The sequence below is a fragment of the Antennarius striatus genome, chromosome 18 (genome assembly GCF_040054535.1).
Source record: "Antennarius striatus isolate MH-2024 chromosome 18, ASM4005453v1, whole genome shotgun sequence".
Classification (NCBI taxonomy): domain Eukaryota; kingdom Metazoa; phylum Chordata; class Actinopteri; order Lophiiformes; family Antennariidae; genus Antennarius; species Antennarius striatus.
Window position 1 is genome coordinate 13,725,490 of NC_090793.1, and position 15,338 is coordinate 13,740,827.

General features: G+C 40.5%; 1 protein-coding gene across 1 annotated transcript in view; it reads left to right on the forward strand.

Annotated features, from left to right (window-relative positions):
- Positions 1–15,338, forward strand: part of cdh2 (cadherin 2, type 1, N-cadherin (neuronal)) — a 62,594-nt gene that overhangs the window by 33,762 nt on the left and 13,494 nt on the right. The window contains exons 3-9 of the mRNA XM_068339898.1: positions 1,243–1,463; positions 5,711–5,872; positions 7,315–7,470; positions 7,937–8,081; positions 8,421–8,593; positions 12,564–12,701; positions 13,183–13,368. Coding sequence (XP_068195999.1) covers positions 1,243–1,463; positions 5,711–5,872; positions 7,315–7,470; positions 7,937–8,081; positions 8,421–8,593; positions 12,564–12,701; positions 13,183–13,368 — 1,181 coding nt within the window. The remainder of the gene's footprint in view (positions 1–1,242; positions 1,464–5,710; positions 5,873–7,314; positions 7,471–7,936; positions 8,082–8,420; positions 8,594–12,563; positions 12,702–13,182; positions 13,369–15,338) is intronic.

Sequence of the window (15,338 nt, forward strand, 5' to 3'; positions counted from 1 at the left end):
TTAGACATAAAATGAGTTATGTAGCAGAATTTTATACTGTATATAATATGGCCTCATTTACATTCAGTTTTAAATGCAATAGTTTGGGGTCTTCAACAGCCCTAATAGAAAACACCCCCACACACACACATTTTCCCTCCCTCCAACTCTCCTCCAATGGACCTGTTTTGAGCACTACCTTTGGCGAGCAGCTTGAAGTAAATAATGTATGAGCAAGAAGAAGAATCAGAAAACCTTTGTGGACCGTCTGTTTGCATGTCTGTTTATCTGTCTGTCCTTCACCTCTCCAGTCTCCATCTGTTTTTTTCCTTGGCTCTTCCACTCAGTCTTGCTATTTTGTGTTTTTTTTTAACTCAACTTTAGAAGACCCCTGAAGGTGCATTTTAAGATTGGTGACCAATGGATCAGCCTTATTATGGCAGGTCTTTACAGATCGTACCAGCAGGCGAGGGATGACAATAGCTAATCACTAATGATAAATATTTTTGGTAGAAATGAAGAAAACATATAGCTCACAAATTGTAATTCCCTCAATGGATACATTTGGAACAACATACTTAATCAGGCACTCAAGAAATGATCACCCTGAAGAACGTATTTGATTAGCTAACTATAGCAGCCAAGCTCATGATGGAAAGAGCACAGCTTACTGTGATCTGTCATAAGAAAATAAAATGCCTACAAGTATTAACAATGAGTGCTTTTAGCTTGGCTTTATGCGTGGTAGATGGGAAAATAAATCAACTATCTCTGACCTGTAGGCGGTTCTATTGCTTTACTATTACTATTTGTGGGAGGGATATTAGTAACTTTACATTTTGAAGGGTTTTGCTGCTTTAAAGGTTTTAGATTTTTGTTTAACCAGCAAAACTGGTTAAAAAAAACAACAGTTGGATATTAGACATTGTATCATTTTCAGATTAATTTTATTTGTGCATAAAAGCTGTCCAGTAACCTGAAGGTCTTTATTTTGAACTTAGTTTGAAGATTTGTTTGAGTACAACAAGGTCCTACCTTGCTGAAGTGGTTTGGGGTTTTTTTTAACGCTGGGAACAAAAATATACATGGATTTTCAGTTAAAAAAAGTCCAAAAAATGTGTGGCTGTCAGTTGTAGCTTTGGATGTTTATGTAAAAATAAATCTTTCATCTGGTTAGACTTCATAAAAATCTTCAATTGTGCTTGGCCAGGGAAGTTACACCAATGAACATATCTTCAAATCTGACTCTTGTCTTTGTTTCAGTGAGGTTTGACACCTGCGGTGGAACTGGTCAGCTGCAGTTTGAATGCAGCAACCCATCCGACTTCTGGATAGATTCCGATGGAGTGGTCTATGCTGCCAGGAGAATTCAGCACTCCACCCCCCCATCATTACTGTTGATGATCAAGGCCAGTGACACCACCACTCAGCAGCAATGGATGACTCAAGTCAACCTGACACCCTCCACACACTCCAGCCAACAGGTGAATAAGCCTTAACCATCTCTGTAACATTTCAGACTTCTTTTTCCATTGTTTGACTACCAATATATACCAAATTAACGGAATGGTCAACTATTACCTCCCAGCAAGACTTTGCACATATCAACCATACAATTCTCTCACAGATGACTATTTCCCTAAATTGTAGCAGGTGTTCCAAGAGACTGAATGGATGCTTAGTACTTAAAATTAATGTGTCATTTAATGAGAAGGACAAACATACACTCAACACGGTCAGTGGGCATCAAACGCAGATGCAAAAACAGCTCACCATAAAAAGGATTTCACTGAACACACCTCGTGACTGTGAGGTAATTGTCTTATCATCCAAAAGGTGACATACCTCTTTCACCGCTTTGGAAGACAGAAACCATCTGCCTGAGCTTAAGAGAACTGTGTTAGCCATTCCATTAGACGTGCTGCGCAGTCATCTGTAATTAGTTAAAATGACCGTGTGCTCATATTTCAACATTGCGGTTGGCCGAGGATCAGAGAACATGCATTGAAAAAAAAAAAAAAAGCGTCTAACATGTCTCGTCTGTCTGCATTGTAACCAAAACATGAAAAGAAGTTGTAAATGATGTGTTATGCAAGTTTTAACTTCATCGCTGTCGGGTAATGTCATCCTGCTCAGTTTGATAATATCTGTTGCTTTTAATTTACAGGACTACACACACACACACACTCATGCTTGGCTCAACTCTTTGAGCTACATTCCCCACTGACCCATTACATGGGGTTACATGTTGGCCTTTTTATGCATTTTTTAATAATCACTGCTGTCAAATCTGCAGCCATCAGCCTTGTGGTGTTTTAATGAACATCCTCAAATGCAATAATGGTGTTTATGTTCCAAAGACCAGTGTACAGTCCTTTTTATGAACTGGCGCCAACACTCATGAGTGGCGATGCAAAGCTGTGCAGCTCAGCAGATAATTCCAGCAAAGTTGGCTATCGTGTTTTATGTTGGTGCAGAGTAAAATTTATTGTCGACAGTTATGTGTATGTGATTTAAATAATTCCATTAGTCACAGGTAAACTATTTTTTAGTCTTGACGTAAAGGTCAGTGGTTCACATTGGCTATGCATGTATAAAAATAATCAGCATTGCGATCGGTAGCCATATTCCGATATGTATCTGCGGAGAGCTTTTTGGTTTGCCCTGATTTGCGTTTAATGAAAGATGGGATTGAGTTTCCCTTATTGTGCACATTTATGAGTTTGTGTGTAGTTGTCTCCCCCACAGCATAATTATTGTCATGAATCATCACGCATTTATTAATCACATCAGCGGATACATTTTTTATTAGTCGATGAATGTGACAGCCTTAGGGAACTATTTTAATCAGTGACAACCAAACAATATCCTCATTAACACAAGTGGGTCTTTGACCGCTGTTCTCACCTCCATTTAAACCTCAGTTTCACCACAGATGGTGAGGAGAAAATGTTTGAGTATCTGAGAGGATCTTTCTCAAAGAGCAAATACGCCTAATCCTTCCCACACACTCCTGAACACTCACGCCATCACTCAAAAAGCACTCTCCCAGCCTCTGAAGTACAACCCTACTCTGAAGATGGAAGAGATCCGGAGACCGTGGATAGGTGTTGACCTTCAGTGCATCGAAGATGGATGCATGTAAAATAGGGCTGACGCAGATTATTTTGTTAGTCGACTAAATACCAATTATTTTTTTCGATTGACTAATCGGATCATAGGTAAATTGATTGTAAAACATACACCTTACGGCACCAGTATGAAGCTGCTCTTATGTAACCATCATTAGTTTTCAGCTTGAAGTATTTAAGGTATTTGCTAACTTAAATTACAGACAACAAGATGATAGCTCAATAAGCCTATAGCGAAATATGCCTGTAGCAACAAGTAATGTTAATGTTTGAGTAAGTAGTAAGTTGGCTCTCTTTTTTTCACAGTAATATTAGCAGCTAAATAGCCAGCGAGCTTATGAGACAGCAGTCCCTCTTCCTCGTTGTCACAAGCCACACCGTGCTTCCTTTTCAGCTGCTCGTGCATTGCACTTCTGCTGCTGTGAAAGCCATTTTCTGTCTTGCAGATATTGCATTGCTCACTTTTCTCGTGTTTTCTTAAAATGCTTCCACACATTTGAGCTCCGTTGGTAGCCATGATACCAGAGCCCGTCTGGTAGAATGTGGGGTGACATAACGGCTGACCCCGATTACCACTACTGTGTGTGTGTCAAGGACAGGTATAAGCGGCAGTGGAAGGTGCAGGAGCAATCTTGAGAGAATTTTTTTATTTATTTTTTTAAAAGACTCGTTGACAATTTTAATAGTCAACGTAATCGTGACTGGTCGACTAATCGTGGCGGCCTAATGCTAGGCTGAACAGCCCACATTTCCATTTATCATTCCAGGCATAGGTTGCAAATGATTTCACTCGTACTCATAATAGATATACAGTGCACCCTCACACATTCGCGCACCAATGCTCACGATTTCACCTCATTGCAGATTTTTGGTAGACAGTCACGTGATACCCTGTGCGCATTCTTTTGGCTGATGGCATGCGGAAGTGAGCGACGTTCCGTGAGTTTCAGACTTCCGTAAGACTCAAATGTGCTTTAAACAGTTGATAAGAGTGTGGGAAAAGGTAATACATGGGGAAGATTCATTAACGTTTAAGTAAAGATAAGATAAATACTTTGTCGCTCTATCGCAGAGTTTGTTAATCGAGTGTGGTTCCTGGAACACATTAACTGCGAGTAAGGAGGGCGCACTGTGTATATATACACTATATATATATTTCTGAAGTACGTTCCTCTGCTCTACGTCTGCTTGCCTCTGCATTTCCAGTGTGCCTCTGAATTTCCAATGTGTGAAAGCAGTACACAGGTACACAGATAACATGTTGAGTTATTACAGTTGGGTAGTTTGACATGTTATAAGGTGGAAAAGTGATATTTAATTTCCGTTTGCATTAGACACATTGTTACAGTTTACTGTGCCCAACTAACTTACAACCAATGCTCAGATGCTCACAGGCAAGTGTAAGGAAAAATACTTCAAGGACATGACCATTCCAATGAATTCCTGACTATCATTCATTGACATTGAGATTTCACATATTGTTTTTCTCCTTTCATTCCTGCCTTGTTTTGTTCAAGGTTATTTTAACTTTCTCTGGCACTGCTTCATCCTCCCCAGTCTCTGAAGCAGCATAGGCAATTTGAGCCATCTGTGTGTTTAGTGTCTGCTTGCAGGTACCATCCTCCTTTGTTTCAAATCTCATTCATTACAGACGAGGGAGGATGGCAGATCCATTATAGGAGCTGGGCTGTCTGTGTGGGTGCATTTTATCAGGACATAAGAAGAGGTCTGCCATTTAAAGCAAACCAGAGATGGTGGTATACAGCTGCTGCAGTAGCCACGTAAAGGCGTGTTCATGTGCATCATCTCTGTAGATATTTTACTCTAGGAGTGAATTTCTATGGGATTGAAAACACATTCTGAAGGGTATTAGATGGTATTTTGAAAAGCTTTTCGGGTCTTATGGAAAATGGCACCCTTTTTAGTTTTATCGCCACATCAGTTTGCTTTTTAACAACCAGACACAGTCATTGGTTAGCCCTAAAATGCTAGTCTTTACAGTAGGTGTCAATTCAGTGTGTGAGGTGGTATATGCTGCTGTTGATTGTAGCTTAGTGACTTTTAAGCCAGGTTTAATGCTTCTATCCCCATACGACAAATAGTCAGCAACCAGTTTAGTCACAGTGGTGCAGTAAGCTAAAGGATGTCACCATGTATACATTCTTACATTGCTACCATTTTGTTAATTAATTCCATGGACACCATTTTAGATTGTACGTTTGAAAAAATTAATTTAGCAAAATCATTAAAAAAAACAAAAAAAACTGGTCTATCTATAGCCATTCCTTCTCGAGGAGAAATCAGGACGGTAAATGTGTTATGTTCTTATGCATTAATTATAAAATAATAATTCAAGAGTTGTGAAGAGATTTTGCTCAAACAGACATAAAATTCATAGTTAGGACTTGCGAAGTCGTAGTACTTATCTGGGAACCATGAATTTGATTATAATTAAATGCCAATCCGTCTAAAAAGAGTAATGTTTCAATACAATCTCCTATGCTTGCTAACATGAGAAAAATGTTCATACTGAAGTCATATTTAATAGCATAGATCTGATCATTACCCAGCTCTTAAACTAAATCTTTTCTTTTTCACAGGTCCAGGAAGTCCCCCCAGTCATGTCTAAGGATTTGAAGGAAATAGCATTTCCATCACGAAACTCACACAGCCAACTGAAGCGCATGAAGAGAGACTGGGTCATCCCCCCAATCAATGTCCCAGAGAACTCACGAGGCCCCTTTCCTCAAGAGCTTGTGCGGGTAATGTAACTCATTGAAACACATACCTGCACACTTACACACATGCACAGTCACACACCTTAGTCTCACAGCTTCGAGGAAGGTGCATTTTTTTTGTTGAAATGGCAACCCTGTAGGTCCCTTCGCGTCATATGTGCATCTCAATTCTGAAGGTCTGTCTTTTAATTTATTTTTTTTTCATTTTAACCCTAAAGCAGTGATGTATTGTGATCGTCTGTGTTCATCCGTTCATCCGTTTGTTAGTCCACCAAATATCTTGGCAACCGTTGCAGATAGAAAGATGAAACGAAAAGCGCATTACTCAGGCAGCAAAGGGGATGACAATGAGATGATGACCTTGACCTTGAGAAAACAAGATCAAAATCAAATTTCAACATTTGTATTCCGAGGAACCGGATAAGATAGAAAGACGAGGGAGAAGGCCAGAGTGAGTAAGACCATAAATCAAAGCTAGTGCTTTGATCTACCTATGCACTAGCTTTGGTCTATGGTCAAAGCTAGTGCATAGCTTTGACCTACCCCGAAAGGTCAAAGCTATGCACTTGTCGGGTACTACTTTCAGGGTACCCTGACCTACCCTGGAAGTAGGTCAGGGTAAGTAACAGGATGTTACAGTCTCTGACTGCATTAGTTCTTGTTATTATTTATTTTTGTTTCAGGGATGTTTCTAACTTTGTAACCCGCCATTTTTATCTCCTTGACCAAAAAAGAAAACATGATAGGAGTTATAGCCATTGGTGTGTTTTTTAGAGGTAGAGAGTTATGCTGTGCTCACTATCTCCACTGTTCCTTGCTTTCCTGTTGAGATATTTTCCCCTCTTTTATCTTGGCCTTCAAGGACACACACAAACTAATTCATTTGCATCAATTCTCTGGTCATTGCTGAGTGTGGGTGGCTGAGGGGAGGGCAAGCAATACTTGTGACACCTGAGAAGTAGATCCTTTTTCAGCAATTTAAGCCAAATCCCTTGCCAAGATATGAATCTTGCACATGCCATTTGTATACTATATTTAATATGTCCATATTAGAAGTGATGTTTCTGGGTTTGAGTGGATGACATCAAGATGAGAAATGCTCTGTATGCTCAGCATGAATCTAATGAGTAGGCACAGAGAGTCTCGGCTTACTCAACAGCTGAGCCAAAGCAGAACTTAAATACTTCACAGACACACACTTTCTATACCAGCTGTAGTTGTTGCTGTTGTGTAGTTTATTACTAACAGTAATTGATTACTTTTGGGTTTAGATTTTTCTAGAAAATGCATGATAAACATTTTTATTTTTTACACAACACTATTTCTAATCAAGCAACAAAGTTGTACACTTATATACATAAATCACCAAATTTAAGTGATCCTTAAACAGATATGCCACTAAGTAATGATATCTATTGTCAAAGTGTAGTTGTTTTTTTCACGTACAAAATTGTTTGCACTTGTAGATCCGGTCAGACCACGACAAGAATCGATCCCTCAGATACAGTGTGACTGGCCCTGGTGCCGACCAGCCACCCACTGGAATCTTCATTATCGACCCCATCTCTGGAGAGTTGTCTGTTAACAAGCCCCTGGATCGAGAGCACATCTCCAACTTCCATGTAAGCCCAACACATTCAAAAACCAATGACAATCTGTAAATGTTTTATCCCAGCCATGTCGCCAAGTTAAATGTGTACCGTTGCGCTGTGCTGTACATTCTTTCCAGTTGGCACGTGCCCAGTGGTCAACATTAAAACATCTTCAGATGTGAAGAAGCAAAACATCTAAGAGATTTTCTTATGTCCAATTGACTTTATTTGGCAGAGATCTAGCATATGTTTGTTTTTTGCTCTGCATATGCAATGAGTTAGTTGTTAGTTCCAAAAAAAAAAAAAAAACCCCAAAAAAACAAACAACAGAATTCATCTTTTTTCTTTTTATTGTTCGACATAAAGCAAAGCCCATTTTCAGTGATGGTTACTCGAGGCAATAATCTCAGCAGTTCAAAGGGTGACATTGACTATTGTTGACAGCGATTTGCTAGTGCTCAGTTCTACAGTCCAGATGTGTTTGTGTTGCTTTCAGCTGAGAGCTCATGCAGTGGACCTGAACGGCAACCAGGTAGAAAATCCCATTGACATTGTGATCAATGTGATTGACATGAATGACAACAGACCAGAATTCAGTCATCAGATCTGGAATGGCACTGTTCCGGAAGGTTCCAAACCAGGTAATATACCACATGCACTTTATGTGCAAGCAAGCGTTTGCAATTGGAGCCTGCGGCTTCGCATGCTGGCATAATGTTAGAAGATCAAACGACATTGATGGCATTCCTCAGGCAACGGCATTACTAACTTTTTTCCAGCTAGATTAACACTGTTGGTGGTATTTTAAGATCACAAGAAAGAAAATTCTGTGACTCTATCACAGGGCTATAAATCTGCTAGTATTCAGTGTAGTGCTCTGGTCTTACTCCTAGTATCTTTTAATTGCAAATAAGAGACGAAATAAACGGGGAAATTACACAAATGTAATTATATTTTGTGTTTGTCTTTCTCTCCGGTAGGAACATTTGTTATGACAGTAACATCTGTCGACAAAGATGACCCCAAAACAGCCAATGGGATGTTGCGTTACAAGATCCTCTCTCAGACCCCTGAAAGTCCGACCACCAACATGTTCACCATCAATAACAAAACAGGAGGCATCATTACGGTGGCAGCAGGCCTGGACAGAGAGGTATTTGATCTGTTATTTCTTTCCTTGTATGTACAGTAGTTTTATTATTTTAAAGCTTTGTTGGTTTTTTTTAGTTCCTTTACCTCAATGTTGGTGACAAATCAAATATTTCCGTCATATATTCCTATTTAAGACTTTTCATTAGCAAGTCCTTCCGCTATGCTAAATAATAGCATTTGCATCGATTGCCCTTCCGTAGACGTGTAGCATCACATTAATTTTCAATGTTTATATAAATGTATTAAGTTTTTAAAATCCCAGTTTGGCTATACAGTAATCCCTCGCATATTCGCGCTTCAAGACGCCCGGCGTCACTACATCGCAGATTTTTAGTAGGTAGTCATGTGATACCGTACGCACATGCTATTGGCTGACAACATCTGGAGGTGCACTGTGTTCCAATACTCATAGAACGCAGCGCACTTCCGTATATTAAAGAAACTTAAAAGCGCTTTAAACCATCTGTAAGAATGTGGGAAAATGTAATACAGATGGAAGGTGGTTTAGTATCGGTGTGGGGAGGGTTTATACATTACATGTAATTACATGTAAACTGCTGTATATAATAAATAGTTTGGCGCTATAAGGCAGAATTTTATTTTTTTTGTGGGCGGTCCTGGAATGCATTAACCACGAGTAACGAGGGATTACTGTATTTGCGAATATTCTGGCTTCCTGAAAAACAAATGAGCTGCAGTGACTTCTGCTGATAACCAGCTAAATGACAAAAACAGAACTGGACTTTGCCATGTCAAACTTACCGTATTTACCATTATAAAGAGGCACCATGTATCACTAAGCAGATAAATCTCCCTTAATTTTCACCATCTCTCTTCCTTTTTGCTCTAAAATAGAAGCTCTACTTGCATTTCCCCATGCTTTGAACTCTTCCACTATGTTATTTAATTGGATCTCATAGCTGATGGAGAAAATAAATAAAATAATATAGAAAGCAGGAGACAGTTGGTGGAATTCTAGTGAGAGCAATCTGGCTAGGTGGCTGTTCAATCACTTCCTCCCTGGGGCTGCCATTTTATGACCGCCACTTGCCACCATGCAAGTAATTTGCCCGATTCTCATTACCTTGCAACTGGTCTGTCACCTGAGTGGCTTTTAATATGGAAAAAGTCATCTGTTAGCTTCATGGTGTTAGAAAGTTGAGGGGCAACTTTCACACAGGCATGTGTAAGCTCATGTCTCACTGATAGAATAAATCAGATTCATGTAACATATACCGTTACACATTTAATTAAGAAGATTTTATAGATGATCACACCTCTCTCATATATATACTGCTCAAAAAAATAAAGGGAACACTAAAGTAAAAAGTTGTAAATCTGAATGATTTTTTTAAATTGAATTTTTTGTTCTTTTGATAGTTGAATGTGCTGACAGCAAAACACACAAAAATTATCAATGAAAATCAAATGTATCAACCAATGGAGGTCTGGATTTGGAGTTATACTCAAAATTAAAGTGGAAAAACAAAATACAGGCTGATCCAACTTTGATTAATTTCCTTTAACAAGTCAAAATGAGGCTCAGTAGTGTGTGTGGCCTCCATGTGCCTGTATGACTTCCCCACAACGCCTGGGCATGCTCCGGATGAGGCGGCGGATGTTCTCCTGAGGGATGTCCTCCCAGAGCTGGACTAAAGCCTGCGCCAACTCCTGGACAGTCTGTGGTGTAACTTGGCGATGGTGGATGGAGCGAGACATGATGTCCCAAATGTGCTCAGTTGGATTCAGGTCCAGGGAACAGGCGGGCCAGTCCATAAAATCAATGCCTTTGTGTAGCAGGAACTGCTGACACACTACAGCCACATGAGGTCAAGTATTGTCTTGCAATAGAAAGAACCCAGCGCCAACCGCACCAGCATATGGTCTCACAAGGGGTCTGAGGATCTCATCTCGGTACCTAATGGCAGTCAGGCTACCTCTGGTGAGCAAATGGAGGGCTGTGCGGCCCTCCAAAGAAATGCCACCCCACACATTTACTGACCCACTGCCAAACGGGTTATGGTGGAGGATGTTGCAGGCAGCAGAACATTCTCCATGGCGTCTCCAGACTCTGTCACGTCCGTCACAGGTGGTCAGTGTGAACCTGCTTTCATCTGTGAAGAGCACAGTGGCGAATTTGCCAATCTTGGTGTTCTCTGGCAAATGCCAAACGTCCTGCACGGTGTTGAGCCGTAAGCACAACCCCCACCTGTGGATGTCGGGCCCTCATACCACCTTCATGGAGTCTGATTGTTTGAGCACACTTGTGGCCTGCTGGAGCTCATTTGGCAGTGCTCCTCCTGTTCCTTCTTGCACAAAGTAGGAGGTAACGGTCCTGCTGCTGGGTTGTTGCCCTCCCACGGCCTCCTCCACGTCTCCTAATGTACTGGCCTGTCTCTTGGTAGCGCCTCCATGCTTTGTATACTCAGCTAAGAGACACAGCAAACCTTCTTGCCACAGCCCACATTGATGGCACATTGATGGTACCACTAGAGCAGTAGTTCTTAACCTTGTTGGAGGTACCGAACACTGCCGGTTTCATATAGTCACTCACCGAACCCTTCTTTAGTAAAAAAATGTTTTGTTTTGTTTTCAAATTTAAGACATAAGTATATGTTTTACTGGTGTATTTAATGAATTGTGCATTAATGTCACAAAACCAAGACAGTACATGAACTCACATGAAATGACCTACCTGCAAATCAGTATGACTTCTGCCGTAGTTATTGAGAGACCAGTTCAGATATGCGTGGCTCCACCTTGGCAAGTGATACTCTTATGCCATTTTCACAGCAAAGTCTGTTTCTTTTGTTTTTCACGCAGCTTAAGGAAGTGTTCCTTTATTTTTGCCAGTGCGAGACTTGAGTTGCTCAACTTGACATTGCAAATCATGGAGAACGCTGACTCCCATCATGTTCCGTTATACAGTACATGTAAATTCATGTTGCACATATTCGTCCGACCACTTTATTTTTTTGCTCAACATAGTTACTATGAGTTACAATATTAAGAAAGCAATCAGATGAAGTACCATCATGACAGGCATAAATCGACAACTGAGTGCACAAAATCCCCTGTAGCACAGGTAGGCTAATCCGATGTAGCGTGATCACCTGCAGCCAGTGATGGCTAAGGGGGCATGTCATCATGGATTGACACAATGTGTCAAACGTACACAGTGATTTGTGTATGTTCGGCAAAAACACCCGACACGTATCAGGTGTTTTGTCTTAACCTCCGACTCCGCCGAACCCTGAGACCAACTCACCGAACCCCTAGGGTTGGGTCGAACCACTGCACTGGAGTGTTTATTAACATCAGCCAGAAAGCATCAGAACTGGGAAGTGGTCAGTGGTCACCACCTGCAGAACCACTCTTTTATTGGGTGTGTCCTGTCAATTGCCTATAATTTCCACCTGTCGTCTATTCCATTTGCACAACAGCATGTGGAATTGATTGTCAATCAGTGGTGTTTCCTACGTGGACAGTTCGATTTCACAGACGTGTGGTTTACTTGGAGTTAAATTGTGTTGTTTAAGTATTCCTCCTTTTTTTTTTGGAGCAGTGGTAATACATATAGTTCATATTACCTCAAGAAAGTAGTGCATCCCTGGGATGCGTTTTAAGAAACATTTGTGCATCCCAACATGACGTGTATGCATACATTACGTCACCACGTTAGTTTGAGCTAAGTTGGGTGCGCTTGGTTTATAATACCAATACATTTGTTTTCATATCTTTAGTATGAAGTCTGGTATTATTCTTTTATCGTGGAATTTCCACGGGTTCCTGCTAGTAATATACTGTGTATGTGTGTGTGTGTGTGTATATATATATATATATATATATATATATATATATATATATATAATATTATACTGTATATGTATTATATATTATATGTGTATTATATATAAAATGTGATGAATGACGTGATTTAATCCTGATGTTTTCTTTCTTCCCATCACCAGAAAGTACATCAGTACACGCTTATCATCCAGGCCACTGACATGGAAGGCAACCCTATGTACGGCCTCTCCAACACAGCCACTGCTATCATCAGGGTGACGGACATCAATGACAATCCACCGGAGTTTACTGCTGAGATGGTAAGAAGAAGTGTCTGAGTCATCAGCACCGCAATCTTAGTAGCAAAAAAATGCATCACACAAATCCCCATTTCACCCCATTGTGAATATATGCACTCAACCGTCTGGTCTGCTCGCTTACCAGTTGTGCTTGCACAGCATTTCCCTCGCCATACAGATATACAAGTAGTCAGCCATGTGTAAAGTGTTATATCCCCCTCCAAATGTTGACACATGCAGCTACCGTAGCGTCTGCTGAAGTGAAAGAGGCACTTGCTGTGCTGGTGAATCACTGAAATTTGTATTACTACTGCTGTGCTATCAGGAAAGGACAGGGAATAAGATGACCATGACAACATGATAAGTTACCTTAAATATCTATGTACAGAGGATTGGTCCTGCTGTGCTGTGCTGTGCAAGACAGGCCTTAGTGTATTTTCTGCTGTCACAGCAGTGTTACTAACTGCTCGCTGCTTTGTCCATTAATGGTTTATTCATGCAGTTTTTCGGCGAGGTGCCTGAAAACCGTGTGAATGTCATCGTGACCAATCTGACAGTGAATGACAAGGACCAACCCAACACACCGGCCTGGAACGCAGTCTACAAAATCACTGGGGGCGATTCTACAGGCAGATTCTCCGTGCCCACTGATCCAACCACTAACGAAGGTCTGGTGACTGTTGTCAAGGTAAGACTTCCTGCACCCTTTCAATCCCTTGGAGAAGCATAGAGGATGTGCGTGTTATACACTGCGAGGTTTATAGTTGGCATTTATAGTAATAAGTTATAACTACATTATGTTAATATGTGGACATTTAAATATGCTGACGTTTAGGTTTATGCAGTTGTTTGACTGCTCCCTCTGGGATGGATGTGAGTTGATGCCTCAAGCAAAGGAGTTCAAATATCTTGTGGTCTTGTCCACAAGTGATAGGAAAATTAATTGTAAGGTGGACAGGATGTTTGGTGCAGCATCAGCAGTAATGCACCCATTGTATCAGACCATGGTAGTGGAGAGAGAACTGAGTTTGAAGGAAAAGCACTCAATTTATCAGTCAATCTATGTTTATAGAATCAAAATAGTTAGATCAAATACAAGTGGCAAAATTGAGCTTCCACCATATTCTGGTATGGCTTGGCCAGGGGTGCCCAATACGTTGATCACAGAAGCAGTGTGGGTAAATTGCATTGCAGTTAAAAAAAAAAATCCTAGCAAATCGTCCATCCTCATTATGGCATTGTCCTGTGATGGATATACAGTGCAGCCAGTCTGAGATCTCATTTTCTCAAACATATTGTCATCACGGTTATTTCTGTTAAAGAAAGGATATGTAATGTGTGCGTGAGCTAGACCAAATAAGAAGCCAAACGCTTACCAATTCCATATGGAATGGGTTAATGTTTCTTTCGCAATGTCATATTTTGAAGTGTATTTGTCTGATCTGGCTGCCTAGCATCTTTATCCCAACATTAGATACGTGGAGCGTTGCTTTTGGACTGTTTATAAAAAGTAAAATACTGGCTTCCCTCCAAAAAACCAGCCCAGAAACAGAAACGTGAGGGTACTTAAATCACAGTTGTCCAGGCAGCAGTCATGCGGAATACAACCAACTATAGTAGCGATCAGTGGCTGCTAGACACATTTTTAACCAACCGGACCAACATATTGAATGAGCTGCTACATGTTTTAGAGCTGCAAAGAGAAGAGAAAACCGTTGTCAATATGATCAGCTCAGTCAATAATTTCAAGCTAAAAATGCAAACATCCATCCTCAAAGCTGTAGCAGTAGGATTTTGGGAACTTCCAAATCCTCAAGTCAGAGCTAAAGATACAACAGAAGGTGTTTGCGCAACTTGACAGTGCATGCTACAAAGAGCAGATTGGCAAGTGTCTGCCAGACTTTGCTTGACTTGACTCGAGCCAGTCGCCACACATATGTACTAACTATTTCGGGAAGATGTTGAGGTTGATTCAGTCGCATGAGAAATTGCCACCTGAACTCTTCTTGAGTGGAGAATGAAAACTAATTTACATAATATTTATATAATATGTGCTTTTAACGGTTTACTGGTGATTTTACTATTCCAATATTTGTGGTGGACAAACGTTAAGTCAAATAAAATAAACTTCATTTTTATATTTCCACTTATTTTTTTGAAAACTGATGTATAATCAAGAGTGACATAACTCGAAACGACCAAAGCGTAGGTATACCTGTAGCTCGCAAGCCAAAAACGTGTGGGCACCCCTAGGCTAGGCCTTAGTAATTGGTTGAAGAGTGCAGAAATCCAGAGGGAATTTGGTCAGGACACCTCCTGGGAACTTGCCTTTTGGAGGATTTTTAGCCATGTCCAACTGAGAGGAGACCCCAAGGTAGACCCACAATTTTCTGAAGGGATTATATATATTTCATTTATATTGGGAAAGCCTCCAGATCCCCCTGAAACTGTTGCTGGGGGAACGCACTGTTCAGCTCACTGCCACTGTGACCCAAGTGTGGATGAGTGGAATAAAATGTATGGGAAATAGATCTGTGCTAATTGAAGTTGTCTTAAATGTGCTGTATTTTAATGAAGAAAGTGAGTTAATAATCCCTTCTTTCAATTTAATTGACTCAAGAACGGAAGCACTTAAAATAAAGCAACTCATAGGAGACT